The sequence below is a fragment of the Camelus dromedarius genome, chromosome 7 (assembly GCF_036321535.1).
Source record: "Camelus dromedarius isolate mCamDro1 chromosome 7, mCamDro1.pat, whole genome shotgun sequence".
NCBI lineage: Eukaryota > Metazoa > Chordata > Mammalia > Artiodactyla > Camelidae > Camelus > Camelus dromedarius.
In genome coordinates, this window is record NC_087442.1 from 21803994 (window position 1) to 21831168 (window position 27175).

The 27175-nt window shown below is 42.5% G+C and overlaps 1 protein-coding gene across 1 annotated transcript in view; it reads right to left on the reverse strand.

Annotated features, from left to right (window-relative positions):
• SND1 (staphylococcal nuclease and tudor domain containing 1) overlaps positions 1 to 27175 on the reverse strand; it is a 379791-nt gene that overhangs the window by 327970 nt on the left and 24646 nt on the right. Inside the window, exons 2-9 of the mRNA XM_010975627.3 lie at positions 24904 to 25053; positions 19294 to 19414; positions 15687 to 15765; positions 13083 to 13243; positions 12280 to 12371; positions 11507 to 11665; positions 10152 to 10258; positions 7807 to 7897 (exon numbers count right to left, since the gene is read on the reverse strand). Of these exons, the coding sequence (XP_010973929.1) occupies positions 7807 to 7897; positions 10152 to 10258; positions 11507 to 11665; positions 12280 to 12371; positions 13083 to 13243; positions 15687 to 15765; positions 19294 to 19414; positions 24904 to 25053 (960 nt within the window). The remainder of the gene's footprint in view (positions 1 to 7806; positions 7898 to 10151; positions 10259 to 11506; positions 11666 to 12279; positions 12372 to 13082; positions 13244 to 15686; positions 15766 to 19293; positions 19415 to 24903; positions 25054 to 27175) is intronic.

Below are 27175 nucleotides of genomic sequence, written 5' to 3' on the forward strand. Positions count from 1 at the left end.
AGGACAGTTCACACATCGTATGCCCACATCGCTCACCTACTCCACAAGCTACAGATCCCTGCTCAAGACACACACACACACACACACACACACACCCTACCCTACCACACACTCCAGGAGCAGAAACCTACAAGGAAAAAAGTCATTGGCTGGACTTGAGATACATGCCCTAAACCCAATTCCCTCCCTATTTCTTGCAGCCCAATTGTAAAAGGAAAAATGAGTGGCTTAATGATGACAAGTGCAGGCTAAGGGCTGCCACAAGTCAGGAGAACGGCAGAGTGCTGTCAGGGGCAAGGGACATCCATCCCCCTCCCTGGCCTCCTGCCACACTGCCCATCTGCAGAGCCCATCCACAGTGCTGCGCATCGGATGTGAAGGGCTGCTGCTGTTCGGCTTCTTAAAGCCCCCAGCATGTATAAAATAAACAAAAAGCCTACGTCAGTCTCCTGAGCTACAGAGACCCCCAGAATAGTCTCCAAACACAACTACCAGCACTTCCAAAGCTGCCCAAATTATCCCTACCAGATAGAAACAGAAGGAACATCAGCCCCAACAGGGCTTCTACAGGTACCACCAGCGAGCGTGCCCTTGAGGGGGCCACGGGAAATGGGACACCAGCACCCTTTCTACTCTCTAAACTCATGACCATCTAGCTGTTTCTCTAGCTCCCCAAGGCTGTATGCCAGATCTGTTCTTCCACAGAGAATCTGGAAACAGTAGTGAAGCAACACCAAAGTGGGAAAAATAAAGAATATTCCACCTGATTATGGCGATGGCCGGGGCGCATGCATGGGTCCCCATCCCCCAGAAAAGTACAGCTGCCACTCTGTGTCCTCACACAATACTAAGCACAACAATTTCCTGATGCAGATATTTCTGGGCATCTAAACACAAGCAAATAAACTGGACACGGTGAAAGGTACTTAAAAGGAAACCAGGCATCAGACAAATTCCCATAGAGGAGCAGCCTATAAAATCCCTAACTCAGTACTGTCAAGGTCATCAAAAGCAAAGAAAGTCTGAGAAACCACCAAATCCAAGAGGAGCCTAACGAGACATGACAACTAAATTTAGTGTGCTGTTGTGGATGAGATTCCGGAACAGAAAACGGACACCAGAGAAAAACTAAGGAAATCTAACTAAAGTATACACTTCAGTTGGTAATAACACATCAATACCGGTACACTACTTACTATCAGTGTGCCATAATCATGCCAGATAATAACAGGGGAGACTGGGAGGAGGGAGAGGGTAATGTGGGAACTGTGCTCTCTGCCAATTTTTCCATAAATCTAAAACTGTTCTGAAAAATAAAGTCTTAACTTAAAAAGCTAGGTAAATGGTTTTTTACAAATCTTACTCTAGTTAAATCATTTTCTTATCAGCAAATTAGGTTTGTAGCTTAAGTTAGCAAGTAAGTCTTCACCTCTTTTTGGTGAAGGAGAGGCCACCTTCCCAGCCAGACCCCTCCAAAGAACTTCCTTTTCATCTGAAAGCCATACAACAAAAGGTCAAGGAAGTAGCTGGTACTTTTTGTTCTCTCCGCATTACCAAAAAGGAATGTAACAGCAAGGTCTAGATACCACCAAAAAGATTAAGCATCCTTGTTTAAAAACCATCTCAGAGAGGCATGATAATGAACTTCATTCAAAACTATGACATTCTGCCAGTAAAAAATAATCAGGGCCAAACCAAGTAAGTACTAGAATCCAGTGTCCGTGAATAGCTTATAACCTGACCTCCAAACTTGGACATGGTCACCAATACCAGGCAGTTAACTACCAGGGTAATCACCTAGACAAAGCTCCTGGAGAACAGGAACCACTGCTCATTCTCCTGCATCTTCTCAAAGCACCTGGTTCAGGGCTCTGCTGGTTAAGCAATCAGTTGGTACAGAGAACCAAGTGAGAGGCCTCTAACCAGGAAGGCCAGTGAGAAGGCTCCACCCCCTCTCCCCACCCCCAAGTGTTATTCAGGTCTGTGAAATCCGCAAGGCCCAAGCATCCAGCAGCAGGGACAGGGAAGCCAAGCCACGTGCTCAAGGGACCATATGGCTACAAACAGCACAGATCAGCTAAAACGCCACAGGGAAGGCAGGCAGGAAACTGGCAAGCCACGACAGGCACAAAAGTCTCAAGCAGGCTCAGCTAATCGCTGTGAAGTGAACATGCCTCTCTGCTAACCTGGAGAGACAAGGAGAGCCCTCCCTCACATTTCCTGCCTCAAGAAGAGAAGCTGCTTAAGCAGAAAATGGAAATCAGTCTTTCAGCAGGCCACGTGTATCAAGAGAATACTTTGCAGAGTTTCAGATTTCTCAGAAGTGAGACTCTTGGCTGACACTCTGAGCTACAGCATTGCATCAGTTCCAGAAGTTACCTAGAGGGTCCCAGCGGCACCTGCTTAAAGATTTCACAGGTCACCTTTTGCAGGCTTTTCATGCTACTTAGCTGTTCTCTGTACAATTAATTCCTAGGAAACAGGGTGACTGCTGAAGAAAGGACCACTATTTGTTCAGGCCTTATGGTCACATCAGCCTCAGAGCAGAATCCTTCAGCAAAAACTTGTAGGGCTGTCAGACTATGTTCCAGAAGGCCCAGGGCACCTTAGGATCTATTTTAGTTTCCTCGAAAAGTAGTTTGGCATTAACAAATGTTCTAAATCAGGCAAAATGACTACAAAACTGCAGGTGGGTTCTGGCTTATGAGAAGAAATGCAGATCATTTTTACTTTTACATTTAATACTGACATCCCATGTTCTACAACAGGGTTTGGCAGACTATGACCCAAGGCCCATCCTCTCACACCACCTACTCTTGTCAATAATGTTTCACTGGCACACAGCCACGGCCATTCATTTACATATTACCTACAGCTGCTTTCTTGCTATGGTGGCAGAACTGAATAATTGCAAAGAGACTACATGTCCCACAAAGTCTAAAATATTTACTATACAGTCCTTTAAGAAAAAGCTGGTCCAGCTCTGCTCTACAACATATTACAAAATGAGCACACAAGGAACATACACTGGTTAACATTCCTGGGGAACTGTTTGGCAAATGTGCTCAAAAACACTCCTAAGGAAATAATTACCACTTACACAGAGAGTTATTCCATTTTCTAAATAATGGGAAAATGATAAACTACATCAATATCAACCTGCTGGGGACTAGTTAAATAAATTATGATGCAGTCTTACAATGGAACATTATGAATAAAGTCAGCTCCAATATTTACTTTGTTACCTTCCCTAAATACCGCCACACAAAAATAAAGGGTTTTTTGGGTTTTAGGGTTTTTTGGCCAAAAGCCCAAAAGGACAAAGATAATGGGAGAGAAGACTACAGCAACTAAACTTGGGAAGCTGGAAAGCACAGGAATGAATGGTAACTGACTCCATAGACTCACAAAAGCTAAAACCTGAGCTAACAGTGAGAAGACACAATAGCATAGCACAGAGAACAATATTCAATACCTTGTAATAGCCTATAGTGAAAAAGAATATGTTGCATACCAAAACTTAACACAACATTGTAAACTGACTATACTTCAATTAAAAAATACATATATACACACATATATAATAACTGAAATAAGTAAAAAATGTAAATAGAAATAAATACAAAATAATATCAGGAAAAAAAGGGGAAAAAATAAATCCAATAAACTGACAGTAAGGAAACTTAGGGGAAAAAAAAGAAAACACAATAGTCATTCTGATGTACACTGCAAACTTGCTCCGCCTGCCAAGACTAAGAATGATCAAATCAGGAGTCTGACTTGGAGTGGAGATGAAAATAAGGCCAAAAACTAGACTGGTTTAAAACCTAGGTAAGAAGCATCTAGATCTAAAGATGGACACCCTAGATCCCATTCATAAGAGTTCACTGCTTCTAAACCATACTGACTACCTCATTCTTTAAGACAGACAATCAAGGATCACCAGATGTCTGAGGATCCCCTCTACTATTGAAAATAAGGGATCAAAATAACCGAAGAGAATTACAAACAACTTAGAGAACACAGACTATGGAGAGAGACAAAAGTCTTCAAAAAATTATTATTAATTCCTCAAAAACTTGATGATAATCATCTCTGAACCAAGTATTAGATATCACTACTTAAAGTAACAAGAGAAACATTGAGAGAACCAGAGAAGCTCTTAGAAATTAAAATACAGTATCATAAATGAAATAACCAGTAGAAAAGCTGAAAAGTAAATATGAAGAAATCTACAAAGAAGAAAGGACAAAAAGATGGAAAATAGGAAGAAAAAAATTAGAGTATCAGTCCATGAAGTCAAGTATCCAAACAGCAGTTCTAGGAAAATAGAGACCAGAGTAACTAGATGGAAAAACAAAACAGTTGAAGTTCCCAGACATAAAGGACTAAAAATTGAACCACAATATGCTCACACACGGATAAGCAAAGTGCATCACCGTGAAATTTCAGGATAAAGAAATTTGCTGAGAGCTTACAGGAAGAAAACACGTATCACAAGGATGAGAAATCAGGATGGTTTCAGATGTCTAAAAAACAATAAAACAAAAAAATCTCTAATAGCTAAACGACAGTGGAGCAACGCCTTCGTAAATCTAAAGATAAAGAACCTCTAACATCAAATTCTATACCCACCTAAACTAGCAAGTGTAACTATAGAACAGGCACGAAAAGTCTCAAACAGTGTACCTACCAAGCACTCTTCTCCCAGGAAGCTAGAGAACGTGTGCCACCAAGACAAAGGAGTAAATCAGAAAGAAGCTGTAAGATCCAGCAAACATAGTTCCAACCTAGGGGTGAGGCAAAGAAAACCCCAGGATAACAGTGAGGAATTCCAAAGATGACAGCTTTGTTAACAAGGAAAAAGGAACTAATCCAGATTGGTCCAGGTCACAAGGCTCCTGGAAAGCAGTATTGAAAAAGATAAAAATAACATATGGAATCAATGTCTTGAAAAGAGATTTAGACAAGTAGAATCTGGGGGTTGAACTAATAATCAGTATGTAAAAAATACATACTTTAAAAAAAAATTAACTCCAGGGAAAACAAAAAGTCATGCAGGAAATAAAACATAGTCCTAATACATTATATGGCTCGGAAGTGATTAGCATTTACAAAGTAAACACTGAATATTAATTGAGCCAGAATCACGCTATAGTCCTATTAGAAGGACTGGAGAAGAGTACATGAACGCACACTCATGTGAATATGTATGTGAGTGAAAAAACCAAATCCTCGTCTTCCACAGTGTGAAAAAAAATGGGGGGGGGGGGGTTATACCTGAAACATTAATAGCGAGCAATATAAACATTTTATCCGGAGAAATGGATTAGACAAGAGTTGACGACAACTGCCTCAAGGAGGAGGGAAACGGAAGAGTGCATTTCTTAAGAAGCCCAAAGAGATCTTTAAAAATGTTTACATGTTAAAAATAAAAACTTAACCAACTTAAAAATTACACACAAAAGAATACAAGACAGTACTACTCAAAAGCAGCTGCCAGTCTGCAATGAGATGAGGAGCTCAGAACATAAATCAACGACATCGCTGAGAACATTGCTGACGTTCTTTTCTGTAGCAAGGCTTTCTTAATGAAAGCAGCAATGCCTTGATTTACATTCTGCTTCAAGCTCCTTATATCATATCAAGGCACTTTGAGCAGGACGGTGATAGATCAAGGGTCAGCAGACTTCTTCTGTAGAGGGCCAGATATTAAATATTTTAGGCTCGGCAGACCATACGGTCTGTCACAACTACCCACCTCCGCCACTGCATCACAAAAACAGTTCTAGACAATATGTAAACGAACAGACGTGGCTATGTTCCAATTTATTCAGGACACTGAAATTCGAATCTCGTATAATTTTAATGTGCCACAAAACATTTTTCTAGATAAAATCCATTCTTACCTTACAGGCTACACAAAAACAAGTGATGGGTCAAATCTGGCCCATGGGCCATAGTTTGCCAACCTCTGAGATTGATAGTATGATCAACTTGTTTTATTTAAAAAAAAAAAAAAAAAAGCTGAGTTACAGTAGTTTCATCTAGTATGAGTGTTTTTCCTTCTTTTTATGTCTTTTTCTGTTTTTAAAAAAGTGAAAATAATACTAGAGAATTTCAAAAATTCAGTAAGTTTTAAAACCACTTATCTACCTACAAACACATTTTTCTCTCTACTCTGAAATGCCATATATCCAAATGGCCTAAACTGATACTTGAGGTACTAAAGGATCCTTAATCAGATGATTTTTAAAGGCAATCTCCTTTATTCTGGCAGTGTAACAAATAAAACTTCGCTGTAATTTTTTTTAAAAGCCTGACCCTGTTTTAAAACAAAAAGAGACAAAACATGGATTCTGGGACCCTGGATTTTTAGAAATGGAAAAATGCCCTATAACCAGATCTCCTTTTTCTAGTTACCAATACAGTCACATTTAAGATAAATGCAAAGCCACTGACTCAATCCTCTGATCCTTCAAATGAAGGATTTCTTTCTTTAGCAATGCTTTAGGTCCCCAGAGGCCAAAAACCCTTCAAAATTCTTCTAGGTTTCTCTACAAACTCAGTTTCAACTGAGGAGTGGCTGGAAGGGACACTGCAGGATAATGAAACCCTCCCAAGGGTCATCTACATCACTGACATCACAGACACTCACAGTGATGATGGTGAAAAATGGAAAGCCTGCCTCTCTTGTTAAGTGAATAACCATCCTTTCATTGTGGAACTGTAGTCCTGGATCACAGGAAACGTAAGTACAACCAAGTTAAGTTCCAATCAGGCAGGGCAGCCATGTTCAAGCTAGCTAGCATGGTCCTCACGCAACGAAGCAGGGGTCCACTCTGGTCTGCATCAAGACATGGAAGATGTCTTGGATACAGGGAGTATCCAAGCAGGGACTCCTCCCACTAATGTCCACCAAAAAGCGTGATTATAGTTAACCTGACAGTTGCTGGGAGACCAACTACTAGAAGAGGGAAAGGGGCCACTTGAGCACTCTGTGACCTATTGCTTTGGGCATCATAGAAAAGGAAGTGAAGAAATTCAGGCAATTCCTCAGAGGCTTGTTAAAATGTTACCATTCAAAGAGAAAGCATTCCAGGATTTTTCAGGCTGACAGTGCCACCTAGTGGCTTTCCATCTTAAACTCACTGGTAGACATTTAGGATAGCCACTTCTCAGTCCAAGGATATGGATATTTCAAGTCCATAAAGGCAAAGTTAAGTTGGAAACACTACAAATTTGGGGAAAGTGAGGTCTACCGCAGGTCTACCACTCAAGGTACCAAACCCCACAACAAAGCAAAAACACTTTTACAGCACTGCTGCTGGAATCAATCTTTTCAGTAGCTCTAGCTTCCATCAAAGAAAATCCATCTCAGGACACATCAGCAGAGAGATCTCAGAAAAACACATCACATTAGAAAAAATTCAAAACCACCAAAGTCCCAAAAGAGAAAGCAGAGAAACTTGAGGTCACATATACTTAGGCATAAGAAATCTAAGAGAATGTCATTTGCTAAGTAGACAGAACCCCTGGAAGATGAGAGATTTCAAGTGTCAATGCCCACAACTTGAACTCATGAACTTCTAAGGAAGTTATACAAATTTACAGCAAGGAATTTAAATTCTTCTGGCTTCTAAGTCCTCGACAATAAACACACACGTGCCCACACTCATGCACACACATCCACACACCACTGGCTTACCTTGATTAGAAATGCTTCAGCTCTTGATTGATTATTCAAATCTCTGTGTTATCACTAGCCCATCCACAATGCATGCCAAAATGCCGAGAATGACTCACCTTGGCAACAAACTGCTTGTCCTTTTGGTCCAAATTAGCAGTGGGAGCCACATAATCTCTCCAGATTCTCAGCCTGCGCTCTTTGGCAAACCTGGCAGCAAAGCAAGGATGCAAATCACTCAGATGGACTAGGTCAGTAATGGAATCTACCATCACCATAGGAGCAAATGGTACAGAATCTGACCCTATCTCATAGTCAAGGCACCCAGGAGGAAAGGCCAGTCTAACCAGAACAGAGTGTGACAGCCACAAGAAGGGCAGTATAGCAACCGGAACTACCCAAGCTGCCATAAACCCATGGCTGACAGGCTAGGGTCTAGGTATGCAATTTTTTGAGCCTGGACAGTACAAGTCCACATTGATAATTAGCTCTTTGGCTTATCAAGAATCTCCTGGGTGATTACTAAATGCCAGGCACTGGCATGACAAACACAGAGCAACTGGTCTCTTAAATGGGAGAGAACACACACATCTAACAAACACGTTTTTGAAAAGCATGAGTCTGCTCAATTTCCATTTGAATTATAAAAAGGTTATCAGCTACCCAAATCCCAAGTGGAAAACCAGAACAAAACTGTCACTACAGAGCATCTAATGAGTAAGAAAAACGGACAGAAATCCAATAGAATTTCACTGATGAAAAATCACGTTGGCAGAAATTTGTTTTAGAGTACTAAGCCCAGAAGACAGTTTTCGAATCAGACTAGCAAGGGAAAGGGGATGTGTACAAAGGTTTCAAGGAATTAAAAAGTGAACAACTGTCTTGAAGTATTTACAAATAAAATGGATGCAGGGGAAAGGAACTATTATTTCTGAAAACAGTATTTCAACTTTTAAAAGAAGCACTAACATGGGAAAAGACAAAGCAGCATGTACCAGCTGTCAAATACAAGAAATATTTCAATAGAGATTTACCAACAATGCAAACAAGCCTAACACAGCATGCAGAACAGTAGGCGAGTAATCGTATCGTCGAACTACGATTTGCATTCCTTGGTCTAGACCTGTTTTCTAATGATGAACACTCTGAAAAATCCTTAAAATCTCCTACAGATGTTATAAAACACGTAGATATTACTGTCACTGTATTCACTTTCTTCACAGAGGCATGAACTTGAAGAACACAGAAAGAATTATCAAGCAAAATAATAATTTATAATAATAATAGACTTAACGGGATTTCCTGAACAACAAAAACAACTGAACATCACACAATAATCAGCGGTATTTGGAACTGTGTATTTGGAACTGTGTACTTGATAAGTGTTGTATCCTTTGAATTTAATTGTGGAACATATAGACTAAATTTATATAATGCATTGCGTTTTATCAATCAGTCTACCTGAGTCAGGCGCGCCATAGCAAACGGCCCAGGTTAAAGTCCACTTTTATAAAAAGTTTCAAGTACTTCTGCTACAGGTACAAAGAATGTAAAGTACCCAAGGAAAGAAAACTACAACCATTCGATTCATGTTCTTGCATGTCTCAGCTACGAATGCCAAAGGCAAAAATGGGACGTTATCAAGACCATTATAACTGTACAGCTCTGGTTATAAAAACTCACACAACAAGCTTGAGAGGGGAGCTTTGCCACCAGTGGTCGTGGCCTTCTACTTAACACGTATCCTGGGAGGTGGCGGCTTGGACTTCGCAGGCATCATTTCTATCTACCTACTCTTGCTCCCTGCTTCCGTTTGCTTCCATCTGCCCCATCAAGTGAATCAAGTCCACCTACACCTACAAACACCTGATCTTGACACTTGAAATAGCAATATCCACTACCATTTGTCTGGAAATGAGTTATTTCTACATTCACTTAAACCATGAGGCAACTTGCCAAAAACATGACACCACCTCACAGTCGCATTAGCATTTATAATTAAAACCTACTTTTAAATAAATTAGGGCATTAGGCCTCACAACGACATTGGATGGCCCTGTTTCGGGGACTCACAGGCTCTATCTTTCCATCATACTCCTGGACCCAGCTTGCCTAGAGGAGTGGCTGATATGCTATTTCATGAGCCCCAAGTTTATTTCATTTCAAATACCTAAAACCTTGAGTTTAAGTGAGGAGATGGGGGGAAAAGTGAGTCAAAAATATTAAAGAAACAAATCAGGTGAAGAATAATGTCTGAGTGGAAAGTCTAGGCCCTTATATACAGCACGGAGCAGACTGGACCTGAAAACTTAGAAGTAAGCCGCTGCCCTGTGGGACCCTAGCCTCTCTGGGAAGTTCTCTAAGCCTTTACACTGACATGGATGAGTGAGAGAAGACCATCATATTTCTTCCCTGGAAGATCCCTAACAAGTTCCTTGTCTCCAAGGCTCCCCTGACACCTTACCTCTCAGCCGCCCTCAGCTTTTCTGCGCCCCGCGTGTAGACTGCAATCGACCAGTCCACACAGCGGGCAAAGCCTTCCTTCAGGAGGAGCTCTGTGATGTTGCCATTCTGAAAAACAAGGCACGTGGGAAGGCAGGCATCAGTTAGATTCTGCTGCAAGAGAACCCATTTCTCTAGACTTCAGACACGATTCACAGAGCCGCAGTCTCTTTCGCAGTTAAAAAAAAAAAAAAGAAAAAAACATAAAAACCTACAGCCATTTTCTCTCATTAAGAAACCAGCCCTAAGAAGGGAGACACTGCATGGGACTCCTTTCAACAGCCTTGGCTTCATATCCCTACAGCACCCAGCACAGTACTCACTTAACAGGGGTAGGATAAATGTTAGTGGCATTGAATGGAATTGACATTTCAATAGCTCTTCTTGTGGGCAGAGGACATTAATCTTCAGTAGAGATTATACCTTATTATTTCCTTCCCTGAGATCAGCATTACTCCCCTTTTCATACAGGGAAAGCTGAAGAACAGGCTGAGTAAGGGAATAATAACTTAAGCTACATTTCACCCAGTGAATTACAGTTCACACTCTCCTGTGCCATAGAGCCATCTGGCAGGGCATGGGCAGACAGCAAGCACTCCAGAAGAAACAGACATGACCATTCCAAACCAAGTCTCCCAGCCTTCCCAACTGCCACCACGGCAGAATTCTCTGCATTGGATACAGGTTATAGTAATGAAAATTCCCTTAAACTTGGGTGTTAAAAAACAAGGTCATTTCCTGTCCGAGAATAACCCACCTGCCAAAGTATCCAACAGGGTAAAACCCCTAATAATTGGAACTACAAGAACTAAAAGAATCTAATTTCTACTCAAAAGCAGAGTCAGGCTGTAACCGGACAAGGCCTGGAATACACTAAGTTTTTCCACAGAACGGTTTCCTGATCATAGTTCTAATATTCCAAGTAGCTAACTTACTTCTAGTCCTACATCTAAACCTCAACAATCCTCTACAAGTTTCGGTGCCTCTTCTAACTGATGTAGCAACTTCCCATCTTTCTCATTGGCTTTAGGACCAACACTTGGGAGAATAAGTGATAGACCCCTTCTTCCCCATATAAATCCAGTAACAATGGAGACTAATTTCCTAAAAGTCCAAAGTTGCAGATTTGTCCAATGCTATCGGGTAACTGCTAACTCCCCTTAGAAAAAGGCCTCAAAAAATCAGCGGATGATAATCCTGCCAAGACATTTCAATGGCTCATAAATCCAGAGAGGAAGCAGAGAAGCACACTACAGCTCCTCAAACCCCATCTGGACCCCTCACCCCACGCAGCCCAGTCTGCACAGGCATACTCACTGGATGAAGGATGGTGCCCAGAATGTTCTGGTTGTGGCAGCTCTCCAGAATGATCTGGACATCCCTCTGAAGCAGTCGAGACTCGGTGAAAAATTTGGCTTCTGCAGCAAAAGGCTCCGGTGTCTCACTGCCATCTGCTTCCCGTCGAAAAGTTGGGCACTAAAGCAGAAGTAAGGTGGGCGGGAAATGCCGCTTAAATGTGAGTGCGAGGCCCTCTCGGGCCACAGGGAACGGTCCAGGAAGCACAAACCCCACAGAGCTAAGCTTGGAAAGGTCTCAAATCAGGTCTGCCCACCCTTTCTAAAACATACTGGAAAAAACATACTAAAAAGTGACTGGAAATATCATCATCTCAGACTTCTCGGGAAAGCAAATAAAACTCACGTTACTGTGGGGGAAAGAATCTTAACTGCACTCGAAAATGACCCCTTGCCAAGAAGAGATTTCCAGTGCCTAGCTTTAAATCCTTGAATATTTCCTTAATCAAAATGGATCCTTTATATTAAGACAAGCCACACTCAGCAAACCTCAGAGCTCCACAATCTCTCAGCACAGCCCACTCCAAACAGACCCTGAGTACTTAAAATTTTAAAAAGTCTTATTTGATCTGATTAGAACTGTCCCCCCGCAAAGTTTAAAGTACTCCAGTCAATGTTAATGACCCACCCTCGGAAGAAACAGTAGCTCTGAAGTCCCCAAGCAGAAGAGTCCACCGATCCCTGAACACCTCCCCCAACCCTACGACCACCCCGTAGCCCAGAGTATGATCTGACCTTGATCCCTGACAGCATGACCGTGACCAGGTAGTAATCTGGGAGGAGCAGGGCCCTGACCACACTGCCGTCCCGCACGTGCTCGATGATGGCTGCGTGACAGAACAGACAGCTTGAGTCATCAGCAGAAGTCGTGCTGAGGATAAGCAGTGCCCCCATCAAACTGCACTGGACACAGTTCCCTCCCCAACGCCCCAAGAAAGTCTCCCTCTGAGAAGTGATGGAGCACTGGCAGACCCTGAGTGTTCATACAACAGGCTCTTGCACAAGCTCTTCCCTGGGGGGTTTGGTTCAAACAAACTTCCATGTCTTTTGAACCTCCTGAGACCCCACAGCTCATCCCTAAGCTTTGTTATCTGTAAGCCAGGGTTGCTTACCTGTGTCCTGGGTGTCCAGCAAAAAAACAGTAACAATTCAAGATTGGAAGTAATTGTATTATTTACTGAGTCTGTAGTTAAGAAGGTCTCAAAGTAGGGCCAAGAACTATGCTGTGTGTGTGTGTGTGTGTGTGTGTGTGTAAATATACACAGAATACACATTTCTACCTCAAAGTTTCGGGGATGGTAGTTAGGTAGAGAAGACTATGTGCAGTTTACTATCCTGCACCAGCAAACGACTGACTCCTGCAAAATACATGTGATATGACCTATGTGACCTGGATTCAAGTTCCCTTCTAAAACACCAGTGTTCTACCTTAACAATTTGCCTTGGATACTAAAGTCAAATAGGTTTTTATATAAACCTCAAGAACAAATAGAAAGAAATCACCCTGAGTCATATCTGTCTTCTCCCGACAGCCTCACCGTTAACAGGCTTCTGATGGTGTGAGTCTACGAAGTGCCGAGGGTTCTCAATGGTATACTTGAGGTCCCGGATAGTATGTGAACCGTTCCCCTCACTCCACATCCCTTTCTTAGCCGCCTTCGCTTGTTCCTCACATTCCGAAAGCCGGTTCTGCTCAGGACTGGGACGTGAAAAATAATGGATGCGTATGGTTAATGAGTTCACAACAGAAATATCAGGCTCATGTCTGATTCTGGGTTTCTTCAGCATCTTCTCCTCTTGAAAAGATCAAAGCATCTGTTTCAGATCTACGGCTTCAGACCCAGGCCTATAACCAGAAACCCAGCACACGTGCAAGTTCTGGATTCCAGACTTATTCTCTCAAACAAATGATTCAATCATAAGAGCATTTAATGACTTATAATGGCCTAAAATGAACAAGAATATGAAAAGGAATATACATAAATGAAGCACTAGGCTGTACACCAGAAATGAACACAATACTGTAAACTGACTATACTTCATTTAAAAAAGAGAGCGTTTAATAAGAATATCTGAAGACTACACATCCCAGTACTGCCACCATCGGTGATCACAAGATAAACAAGTGGCTCAGAAGGGAGCCGCTCCAGGGCGCAGAGCTTCATTTAACCACCCCAGATTCAGGAACTGGAATCCAGGCAGAGCTCAGCAGGCACAGTGCAGGGGAAGCGACCAAGAACCACCCTTATTCCCAGTTGCTTGCAGAACACGGCTGGAGAATGCAGAACAAATACCATTATTATGGAAAATGTCACCCCAAAACTTACACATTCAACAAGGCCAGCTAAGCAAAAGCAGTTTGAAAACAGAAGACAACTCCTTCAATCAGGCAGGAAACCAAACTACATACAAGAGCAGCCACAAAGTCAGTAGATGGGCCAAACAACAAAAAACCAAAACCAACCAAACCCAGAAAAGGCTCTGCTCTTCTCTCTCACAGACAGATCTGAGCTGAACACACTGGAAAGCCTTTCCACGATGTCAATACCTGATTCTATCAACGGCCATCTGTATCAACTGAGCCTCCCACCTTGATCAGTAGGGATTTGGAGCAGGGATCCCTGTGACCTACAATTTCTCAAACCAAGAAGTCTTCAGTACTGCTCTTTCCCTCCTCTTCCCCACAAAAAAAGACAATTATCATCTTCAGGGATCTAAAATTGCTGCCAGAATTCAAGGGGGGGGCGTGGAAATGTAGATTGAGATAAAAACAACACATAGAAACTGGGAAAGAAGCTTTAAGTCAAAACAACTTTGGAGAAAAAAGAATTGGGACTACAGGAAAGATTTCTTTGTTGAGATGGTACAATACCACTATGGGCTTTTTGTAAATTCTTCACCCTGACTGCAAACTGGATTCCAAAACACACTGCAATGGTCATCATGCCAGCAACTGTCCTTGAGAAACAACTTTGGCATGCTTCCCAAAACAGCACCTAAAACGTCAGAATTCAATAAATTCCCACATGCTCACATCCCAGCTACAGGCTCTAGCAAATGACTCTTTGGAGTTAGAAAGGACCTAAGAAGTATATGGTGAATGACTGGACCACAAAGTCTTGAGGGCAGAAAGAATGTAAACTGTACCTTTTGGCTTTGCTCATCCCCATCATTGATACAGTTGATGCAAATAGTTATCTAAAGTTTTTTCTAGAGCTACACCAGTCATAACAACAAGGACTTAATGATTTAAACAGCATCTTTAGCCTCCAAATTACTGATGGAACATATCCCTTTTCAGAGACTGAAGTGTTGGTGAAAGCCAGCTGCAAACCATCCTACTGAGACACCAACACTGGTGAACTTCAACATGATACAAGCGCTACAAACCTCACATACCTGACACTCATTTCTAACAAATTCACACTGCCATTAACAACAAACACATTCTCCCTACTACTTAAGTATCTACAGATCCACAAACCAAAACAGACCTAAAAGGCTTTGGAGAGATATAAAACTTCCCTGACCTTCAAACAGAACCACTGGGCTCTTGTCAGTTTTCTGAGATTCTGAGCAACAGATTTTGCTTTGAATTTTATTTATTCACTCTGCTTCATTTTCCAGGGCACTTATTCCTTGTACCTGGTATAATATTGTACATCTATCTATTAATTGGTTTGCCGTCTGGCTTCCTGTTAAATCATTAGCAGAAGCTGAGTCTCTTCGTTCACTGCCACATTCACACTGCCTAGAACACAGCCTGGCCTGTAGTAAATGCTCAATAAATGTTTGGGAACGGACTGATAAATACTCTGGAACTAAGCAGTGTAAGACATAAGCCTAATAACTCTTATGAAGAATAGCGCTGCCTCGTCTCCAAGCCTGTTTTTAGAAGAGTTATGCACATCAAATGCCATTCGTGAATGCTGAGCAAACTCTTCATGCAGAATACACACCTGGGTGGAAATGTCCTAGAAGCCATGAGAATACCAGATATTACCCATTCCACATCAGGGAGCAGGAATGAAAATGCCGCAAAGCCAACATAGAGCTGACTCCCCAACCTCCCTAGAGTGATCCCTGCTCTCGCCGTGGAGTGGGGAGGAAGTCAGAGGGTCAGAAGAGTAACGAAGACTTACTTGTTAACTCTCATGCCTTCTCTCCGGGTGGCCAAGCCCTCTGCAACCAGAGATTCTGCGATGTTTTCCCCATTGGTATCTGAAGAGGAAAAAAAGGGAATTAAACACAAGATTCAAATCTATCTCCGACAGCAACAAGTCTCTAACGGTACCACTTTCGCCGTTAGCTCTTCAAGGAATGATGTTGCCAGAGAAGTAGACAAGACAGCAATGCAGGGTCGGGTTTTTCAGAAAAACTCTCTTCTTCCCCAAAATACCTAGTCTCCAGAACCCAGAGGTCTATAAATCTTCTCTAGACCACATTTCTGATTTTCCAGTGTATCTCCCAAGCCAAAGGCAATCTCAGGAACTCCAGGAGACAGGAAAGCAAGACACACGCAGCAGAAATAACACTGACCTAGGAGAAGAGGCTTGGCCCCGAAAACAAATTCTGCCACTTAATAGCCCTCTCAGCATCTTAATACCCATACTTACCTATAAAATGGGAAGAGTACCTGCCCAGATGGGTTCTGGTGAGAATTAAATATGTTTAAATCACCAAGCACACAGCAGGAATTAAAACAACAAAATCAAAAGTTAGCCCCCACACCTTGTACGATCAGATAGACAGGTTCATTTAGGATTGTCTATTACATTTTACAGGAGAAAGTCCAGCTCCTCTCGGGATGTCCTATTCTCTGCTCCAAGAGGACACCCAGACAAGCTACATCATTTGACAAAGACTGTCTCCTGTTCTCAGAGATACAGGGGTCAGCATCTAGATTTCTAATCTCACACAGCCTTCAGAGCAGGCAAGAAAAATGAAGTTAAACATAAAACACAATCTGATTAGGCTCCACCTGGGCACTTGAAACATTAATTGCATTTCCATGCTATTGAAAAAGCTTTCAGGCTCTGTGTATTCTCTTAAATCTCCACTTGTCAGCCAAAACGATCAAAGACGACATCTATGAGGGAATCACCACATAAAAATCTTTTAATATAGCAGAGGAGCAGCTCCTAGACAAATCGAAACACAGCGGTCCGGCTGACAGGTAATGTCAGCACACTATAAAATTCTCTAAGATTTATATTCGGCACACCACACGTTGACTTCTGCAAGCAACCACAAGCATACACACCACCCCCAAACCCGACCTAAATGCCTTGCCATTAGCACTGTCAAAATTTCTACAGGGGCAAATCGTAAGCCTCTCTCCCTACTACCAAAAAAAAGAAAGTTGAGATGAATGCTGTTGATACAAAGAACATTCAGGTTCTAAAGCTGAGTGTGGATCACAAGAATCTTTCCACCGAGGTTACTGCTGAGGCCAGACACAGACACACACGGCTATCTGACATCAGTAAATATTATATTGGTTCTTTCAAAGCAACAGGAATCCCACAGAGTGGAAAGTCAAAAGGAAGGATTCCACAATTATGGGGAAAGTTGAGCAACAGAAAGCCAAGAGGTCAAGGGGTAGAAAGAATGAAGCTCAAATACAAACAAGGTGAGTGGCCAGAAAACCAGCCCGTCAACAGCAACATAATAGCTCTCAGACAGTCCCGGGCACAGAGCACTGTGAAACGGCTGTTGGCTGGCCCATTTCTAAATGAGTTCTGACTGCTCCTTCAGAAGGGAGAAGAATACACTTCCCTGGGCCAAACTCCCAAAGGCGGCAACAAAATTTAATGGACAGAATACTGAAAACAGGGAATTTGTAGGGCAAAGACCTGATTCTTGCTTATTACCAATCAAGGTATGAATCTGATCAAGTCACAATTGGGGATGGTACTCAGAACAGGTGGGTGACTATATCTTCTCCAAAAGTCAAGGGCTAATCAATCATCTCTTTTTTGAAATAAGTTCTAAGTTAACCACAAATTTTCAAATTCTACCATTCTCCTCCATCATAAAGTAGCTACAAAACAGGATAAATATATGAATATTAATTAGCTAAGGCACTGTTTCCTTTCACCTACAATTGGCATTGAGATGGTTAAAATATCTGAATGAAAATACTAAACTTTAAAAGCCGCTTAAGCCTTTAAAACTGAAAGATTTAGATGACTTCAATCATTCTCTCAGTAAATATTTATTTATTGCTCACCTCCAATGTGCCAAGTTTTATTAAAAACACTCGCACATTAACGTGCTAAATTACATCCACTCTATAATTTGGGTCACTTTAAAAAACAAGCTTTCTAAAAAACAACTTTGAATTTTAAATGTCAGCTTCTGTTAACACAGATAATTTAACCACTTTATAGTTGGAGACTAAGGTTATTTAAATGAACACTTAGAGGTGGTCTCTATATAGAGTATCTGTGCCCAAGAAATGTTCTGTAGTCCAGTTAGGTCTCATCAGGTTAACAGAAGACTGACCAGCTGTTAGAGAACTGGATTATTTGGGGTAATGAAATCCTTGAACAGTTGCATTTTGAAGGCAGTACACTTGTATTTGCCTTACAGTCTTTCTAACCAGTAGCCATCCAACAATAATGCTTAAGTGTTTTATTATCTACTATATTAATTATAGGTAAAAGGCAAATTTGTTTATTTCTCTTTTTGAAAAGATTCCATATATTTCCATCATTTCTCCATCAAGATGCAGATAGCCATTTGTTTGGGAGGCTAACAAGGGTGTTTCTCTACTAGGTAAACTGAACAAGGAGGCTCCAAGGTCATTCACAACTCACTTGTCTAAGACCTCTACAATTAAAATCAGAATTTTAGGGGATGTTGTTAGCCTTGCCATATGCCCTGCTTACTTACTTCCAGCTTATCGGCCACCCAAGGCAAACAGCTTATATAAAGCAGCTCAGTTGGAAGGTTATTTTATCAAAGAATCACAGGAAACTTTAAAAATTCTCCCTCCACCTAATCCAAAAAAGACCAGAACATCTAACAGGCCATGAGTCAACTGGCCCAGCTACACAACAGGCATATATGTGCACAGACACATATCTGAGTGCATATTCTGTGCTGGAGAGAGATGCTTCACACGTACTATCTCTTTAAACTCTCTAAAACCTGCAAATCAAACTATGGCTTAGAAAGGTTAAGTTAAGGGTTAAGCAAGAGCACATGGTAGGAGAGCCAGGAACCATGTCATCCACATCACTCCAGAGCCTGTGTTCTTTCCATTACATTACAAATCACGTGGCTTGCAAAAAACCACAAGCTCTGCACAAATTTTCCTTTCCTAAAGAGAGTCCTCAAGAGGAGAAGAAAAGCCACAAGATAGATAAAGAAAATAGAGGATGCAATAGGAAATCTATAGGAATTCAATTAGCACTCTGACCTAGAAGTACAGAGCCAATGAGTTCCACAAGCTGACAGCCTAAATACAGGGAAGGATAACACTGTGCCAGACACACACACCTAAACCAAGCCAGGAAAGCAGGAGCAGGACTAAACAAGAAGCAGGAGGACCAGGGCTGTTCCTCTGCACCTCTGTGTCACCTGCACGACCCTGCGCACTTCCAATGACACTTATAGCCAACTGTCCCAGCCGACCCCCTCCAGAACGCAGGTGAACCCGGCCTTCAACCAGATGAAACCCAATCTTCAGAGGATTGGGTTCTGACTTGGAGAGAAACAAGTCCTTTCCTCCTTGATACTCACCTTTTCCAAGGTAGATCATGCCATACTCTCGCCCCTGGGGAGTCTTGTTTTCTATCGTGAAACAGACTTCCTTCCCAATCAGCTTCTTCCGAAGGAACTCTCGAGCAGGAAATGCCCAGGGCTGAAAGACAGAACAAACGTTCTCAGGAAGTAGGCAGTTCTCGTGCGACCCAATCAACATTCGAGCAACTTCATTCCTTCAACAGCCTGGCCCGGCACTAGGCCCTGAGAATGTAAAAATGAGATGCACAGAACACAGATCATACGCTTAGGGGGCTCCTAAAAAAGGAAGGTCTAATAGTTGGTTTCACTAGCACCAGCCCTAAAAACAGGCACCTTGGTTTCCCAGACATCAGCATGAGTACTTTTCCCCCATGGCTGTCTATTCAGAGCTATTGCTTACTTCTTACTTAGTAACGGGCCCTGGTAAGGGATCAGCCTGACAACGGTGGCTCTTTCCTCTCACCCATTAAAGACCCTGACACAAGGAGTGAGCCATATGTCCACAGTGGGTACAAATAGAGTCTCCATGTGAACTCAAGATATTGTGCAAAGGGATGGTTCTGCCCCACCACTTCCAGGATGGTACAAAGGGAGATGTCTCCTCCGAAGCAGCCCTGTCACAGTCAGTAGTCACTAGTGCCTGAATTTACAGTCTGGACCTAGCTCGGTACCCCCAGATTCCCTCAGAACAGAAATGAGGAAGGAGAGGGTAAGAGTTCAGCAGTATATGATCTGCAGAAGCTGGCGTACTGGGAAAAAATGCAGTGTATCAAAAGAGTAGCGTGGTATATGATCCACATACACATTGTCTCTTATCTCTTGGTGCCACAGAACTCTGGCTATACATAGTAAAGGCAAAATGGTACATCAGTGACCTGAAAAGGAAGCTTCCGCTAACCTTTTCGGTCCATGAAGATTATTCCGTGGGGTTAGCCAGGAACCTTTTCTAGAAGAAAAACATCCACATGACTTCCCAGAAACCAGAGGCCAATTTAAAGGTGGCAGTCCACCAACCCGCCGGGCTGGTAATTACAAAACCAGTACGCTCAGACAACATCAACTGTGGACAGTTCTAGGAAGAACTAATCCGAAGTAAGTGCTCTTAAAAACACAAAAACTAGCTTATACTCACTCATCTTATGAGCTCTCCTCAAAGTGCCAACAAGCAAAAGAGCCAATCACTCAATGGCAATACAGAGCTCACCATACTTCTCTCCCATTTCCACCCCTTGCCCACTCCATAATAATGAAAACAGATACCCCTGACCAAAAAGGTCTGATGATTGGTAATGAGCCCAGTTATCAACCAAATCACAGAAACAGTACTAAACCAATTACACAGCCTCACACGTTTTTATTACCTTAATGATCCACTCCCTCTACAAACACCCTCAGCTACAGATCTCGTGTTCAGGCTTCAGTTTTGAGTACTACCTTAATAACTAAAATTCAGTAATACACTGCTTTCTTAAATGAAAACCTCTAACAAAACAAAGTATCCCTAAAGGAAGCCAAAACTTTGGTAAAAATTCATTTATCAAGGGTCAGTTCACAAGGCAATAGCCAACCCCTGTGGGGAAACCTCCAATTTCTACCAACTAGGCAGAATTACTAAAAGCTTTTAAGGCTTGCTGAAGGAGCACCCTTCTCTGAGGACCACATGTTTTACAGCTGGTCAGTTGCTGGGCAGTAAGAGAACGCCACACCAGAGGTCCTGAAAAGGACATAAACCTTATCCTGTAAGAAAAATAACCTAGTTTAATATTCTTTTCTTGAACCAGCTTCCTCAAGTTGTGTTCCATCCGAGGCTGGGCAAATTCAACAACTGGACAAGATATTAGGTACGAAGAGAGGAAACTGGGAGACTCAGGAAAGCAGCTGATGACGTCACTCCCCACAAGGGCAACCGAGCACTCCATCCGGGAGAAAACCCTTGTGCAATTGTCCACACAAAGGACAGCCAGCTGAAGGCTACCCAATGGAGAGGGCTGGCCCGGTAGAGCCTTTCAGAACAACTCTGAGTCAAGTACAGGGAAATTTGCTCAAAGCAGTCATCAAATAAGGCCAACAATAGTGAGAATTACGGGGGTCTCTATTCAAATGATGTCCCAGAACTCCACCTAAGAGCTACCAAGTAGCTGAGACTCAAAATCACCTCTTCCCTTTCAAATGTCTAATGCCAGGCAATCAAACAGCTTGCTCTCCACTCCCAGACCCATGCAAGGTTCTCAAGTCTACTGCAATGAATGGAATTTTAATTCCAATCTTTCCTTTGTACCAGGTAGACTTCTAAACTGCTGAAACAAGATTATGTCCCACAACAATGTAGAAATCTTAAAGCTAGCTACTTCTGTATGTGGCCTAATAGTCAATCACCCCACTGTACTATCTGTACATGTAATTAATTTGCCCCAACCACCCCATCACCCCAATTCTCAAAAGCTCCACTGTGATACAGCTGTGACATTCATTTCTGTATTTCACATGAAACCAACATACAGCCTCACACATAACAAGAGCTCAATAAATCTGTGGGAAATAAATATATAATTTGCACAGTGCCCATCAATGCGGTAGCTAGGCAGCCTAGAGTAGCTAGGCAACGCTGGGGAATAGCCTGGAAGAGGGCAGTGACAGCTGGGGACATACAGCAGAACTGCTTTTATTGCCATAGGACTTAGGAGAGAGCTGAGTTTCTTTGAAAGCAGATATGAGAGAAGGCAGCAAATAATCAAGTGTATGCTATTTGGGACAGTGATGCAAAAGGAGACAAATGAGCATTAATGTCCTCGACTATTTGAATGTGAAAAAACTAGACATGCTCCAAAACAGTGGAAAGCCAGAGGGAAAGCAAGTGCTACCTTCCACAATCCACTGAATTCCAAAAGGAGATGCTCAAGGTTCTTTCCCTCCTTATTCACTTAAATGCTTACTCACTGTACACCAGCTCTGTCAGGCGCTGACAAGGCACAAAAACACAGATGAGAGACAACATCCCTCCTCTCGAGGAGCTGACAATCTAGTAAAGAAAGACATGTAAACATGGAATGGGATGACAGCACAAAAAAGGGACAAGGAAAGGCGCTGTTAAGTGTGACTTTTCAGGAGGCTGAATCTTAAGAGATGACAGGTGATCACCAGGGCTCAAGGTGGAGATGGAGCGGGCAGAACTCCAGGGACCTGTTAGGAGACCCGAATGCTTCCTCAAGGTTGGGACTTCACATCCCAGAGGGGTTCAGTAAGAGAAGACTAAAAGTCAAATCACAAATAGGATTGTATTCCAGCCTCAGGTAGCTAGATTTGTCCTAGCAGTAATGAGAAACTACTGAAGTGTTTGGGAGCAAAATTGAGCCAAGGAAAAAAAATGAAATTATGTTTCAAAGAAATCTGAGAGCACATAGAAAAAGGATTAGAGGGAAGGAAAATGAAGGCAAGAAGATTGTTATCTCAATATTTCAAGCACATTATCAGAGTTGAACAAAGAACAATAGCAGTTGTAACGAAGTTTCAAGAAGGGAGAAGAGAGATTTTAAGGAGGCAGAATCTTTAGGTCTTGATAAAACCCTGGACGTTGGCGGGGGTGTTCTGAATCGGGTTACCAGCTGGCGTCACTGCTAACTTGAGCCAGAGCAGCTTCAAGGGCATAGTAGGGGGGAAACCAAATCACAGCAGGGCGAGGAGAGACCAGATTATTAGAGAAATAATGATGACTAATAATAATAACAGACTGTGGCTGACGAAGGGTGAAATCTGTAGCTCTCAAATACTTCACATCACAGGGAACTTTGAAGAGTTACTAAGAGAAACGGAGTTGCTCTGGAAGAGACAAAAGGCACTGGGCTGTATAAATATATGAAACTAACGAGAGAGCAGGGATCAGACTGTATGGTATTCTTTCAGCTGGGAAAGTTTCGGTAAGATTTTATTGTCCTGTTACAGAGGACACAGTTAAGATATCTGAGAACAAGCTCCAACTGGCCTTCATTCTCATCCACGAAACAGGAAATTAAAACCCACCCCTTCTGTCCTAGAGGCCACACGGCTTCTCCCTTCTGGGGAAATGAACTTGGTCAGCTCTAGCCAAACAGAGTCAACCCTCTTCTCCTCTTAGCAGCAGACAAGCTGTTACACAACACGAAACTGAAAGGAAAAGAACTATTCAAAATGTTGGGCAAGGAAAGCACTTAGCACCCAAAATCTGAGAAGTGCCGAGAGAGATTTCATCTTCAGCACTTGGACTAACAGTCCTGCAAGTGTTTGTAGAAGCAGAAAGTAACTACCAGCACTAGTGATCACCATAACTAACACTTATTAAGTAGCTTACAGGCAAGTACTAAGCATTCCACATTATCTTGTTTAATCCTCACTCAACAACCCTGAGGAGTACACTCTGATTATTCCCAATACTTGTGCTTACTGATAGAAGACCAATGAAAAAGAACTGATTTTGAACTATTAAGTCATTATCCCAAGAATCTAACTGCTGTTGATTGAATTGGGGGTGACTTTCTTCTATTTCCTGTAACACTGCTTCACTACGTTAATTCAAAAATGCTTTTTTATTAAAGATGAGAAAAACAACATGTTTTTCCTTAAATCAAAGGGCTGCTGCTTTTCCTCACTTCCACAATGAGGAATAGCAAGAGGGAAACTGAGGTACCAACCTGCCCATCACCATCAAGCTGAGGCCAAGGACAATCAGAATCCAGAAGCTTCATTTCTGATAGCCAAGGCACTACTGAGGAAGAGACAAGAACTGATGTTTCAAAGTACAGGCGCCAAGAGGACGCAGCAGCTGCCTGCAGAGGCAATAACTCAAGGAGCCCAAGGCAGACCAAAGGAGCAAGGGGGCCAGGTATTAGAGGCTGGGGGGATGGGGGACCTGAAGGGACAGTGGGACAAAAGCTCAGAAGAAGTTTCTCAAATCACTGTAACTCATGGTGCTTGATAACTACTGAGCCCCACGATGCCCTGAGAAACTGATTTGGAACTCCTTCCCTTAAAAATACATGTTTACACAAAAGTTTGCAAACCATTTCATGGGGTTCATAGATACCTTCAGGGGTGCATGGATCCCAGATTAAGAATCTGTGACGGAGCACAGGCTTAATGTTTACAGTATGCCACCATTTATGAAAATGGGTGTCTGCTGGTATAGGAGAAAAATGTCTCCGGACACTCAGGACACTAGAAACACCAGCATTCTCCAGGGAGAGGAACCAGACTGTTCACTGTGCAGCCTTCTGAATTTGGAGGGTGAAAGAAGGATTCAAACCTAAATTAATAAAAGAGCTCTGTCCTAACCGATATCAACCTCCATCACTGAGCCTATTCTAGGAAACGTTCCAACCTGCTCCAAGACAAGAAGTGCAAACACTGCCAACCCTGAAGAGGCTCCAAACCTGTGGGAAAGTATGCGAGGAAAAGCCCCAAGACTGGGGTTCCCGCTAAAGGCAGTGAATGTGTAAAGCCGAGGCGAGCCACTGGGGCTCTGGTATCAGTCCTGTGTCAAAAAAATACTCAAAATATATAGAAAAGAAAGAGCACATCAATGTGCAGTCAAGGAGGAGACCGGACTATAACCTGGGGGGTCTCGGAAGCACCTACCTCATCCGGCGTGTCTTTTGCATCAGGCTGTGTGGCAGCCGCCCTGCGGGCAAGGTTTCCAGCTCGAATGTTGCTAAGGTTGATCTGCCTCTCGGGAGGAGGCCCACCACGAGGCTGCCCGCGGACGATGATGGCACATCCCGAGAGGACCTAGGTGGGGGGAAAACAGAACGTCAGTACAGACGGTCCACAACTGCAACCTCAATGCCTAGAACAGTACTTGACATCTCGGGAGGCACTCAAGCATTTGCTGAATGACTACATGAAAAAGATCGTTTTTAATTTTACAGGAGAACCACCTACATAAGACCTTGGGCTAGATTCGGAAATGACTGACTCAGCAATACAAGTAAGAATTAAACAAAATGATAAAAAAAAAAAAAAAAGAAAGAAAAGTCATAAAATAGACCAAGGTGAAGAGCATGTGAGACAGAGATAAATTCTGTAATTTTGTGCCAGCAAGCTGACCACCTGTGTTCTTTTCAGTTATTAAACTGAAATCTGGAAGGAGCCAAGCAGGCCCAGGGCTAATGTGGAAACAGTGTATCCAGAGTCCAGAGCTCACACTCCATCTGGAGACAGTGCTCAGAGTCCAGGCTAAGAGAGAAACACAGAAGTTATCTAGAAAACCCATGCCCTCAGCGATTAAAACAGGGAAACCGAAGAAGCACCTTAAGGCCCCTAAGCCCAAGGTTCCTGCTTTCTCTCTCTCTCTCTCTCTGAAGGATGCCAGGCCTAGAACCCACTTGGCAATTGTGCAGAGAGCTCTGAAGCTCACTAGTATTTAACTTTAAAATATCTGAAGGGAAGAAGAAAGGATTTCAAGTGGGAGAAGAGAAGGCATACAGAAAAAAATGACACAAACATCGCCCAAGCTGTTCAAATTCTTAGCTCAGTGAGGCACGATTTAATCAACAGGTGGGCTCGGGCACTGGCTTCCCAAGAGCTGAAAGACTCAATCTCGTGCCTCAAAACAAGAAATAGCTGCTGAGTGAAAAGCTAGCCAAGAGAAGGTTGGAGAGTTTTGCCAATGTAGAACTCTGTGGCAGCCAAGACCCTGGCGTCCTCTGTAAAGGAATGGTCCTCGGAAAGGAAGCTGACTCAACGAAAGGAATAGAAAGGGAAGCTACTCCTACATGCATGAGCTTAGCTGACGTATCTCCCCATCTCTCCATCTTAACTAACGCTTTAAACTGTGGACTATTAATATAAACACAGAAGTGCATTTCAAGATTAAGAAGCAAACAACTGAGTAACCACCACCCAAGCTAAGAACTACAACATTGGCAGAACCTCCGACTCCCTGTGCCCCTCGCTACTTGCAGCCCCTTCCCCCGACCACGCCCACTATCCTGGCCCTTGTGATAATCCCTCCCTTGCTTTTCTGGACAGTTTCACCATTTACATATACATCTCTATGTAATATGGTGGCTTCATTTCTCCTCTTTCTGAACTCTATAAATTGAATCTACTTCAGGTACCCATCAGTAACTTCCTTATTGTGCTCTTTTTTGGTGAAATTCATTCTTGTCAAAACACTGCTTTATTGGCTTTCATGACTGTATAGTATTCCACTGTATGAATACAGTCTTTTTTTTTTAACAGAAAGTCTGTCCAACAAATATACACATTCCAATTTGGGGAGAAAAACAGTGCTCTGGTTAACATGTCATTATTCCCAATACCTTAAGCACGCAAACCTTGGTATAAATGGCTCCTTCCCAGCTATCCCACGGCACACATAATAAAAAACTGTCTTCCTTATGTAGTTGTAAGTCATGCTTTCATTTTTATCCTTTGTGATCAAGTGTTACCAGTAATTAAACTCTATAGCTTCCAGCCAAATGGCCTTGCTAACAGCCTTTCTCAAGAACTCACACCCTGGGCATCATCCAGGGATCTGACATTCTAAAAAGACAAGCCCCCCAAACAAAGCAAAGCCAGGAAAGAACAGGTATATGAGGGCAGAGGATGTTTGATGTTCCTGAAAAGAGAAGGGCCAAAAGAAGAAAAGGAAAAGAACTTGGATGTGATTCATTTATAGTCAGTTCTTCACAAGTGGCAGAAGAACAGCTCATTGCAGAATACCTGCCTTGAAGTCATTCCTGTACAAATTCCAAAGGGACTGAGAGCGTACCGCATTCAAACCAGAGCATCTGCCTCGAATGCCTGTTCCTCACCTTTAGTCAAGTTTTCACAAAACTAAAGCATTCCCAGGAGACTTAGTACCTCCTGGGAAGCCAAGCTGGAAACTCACCTTGGCTGACCAGTG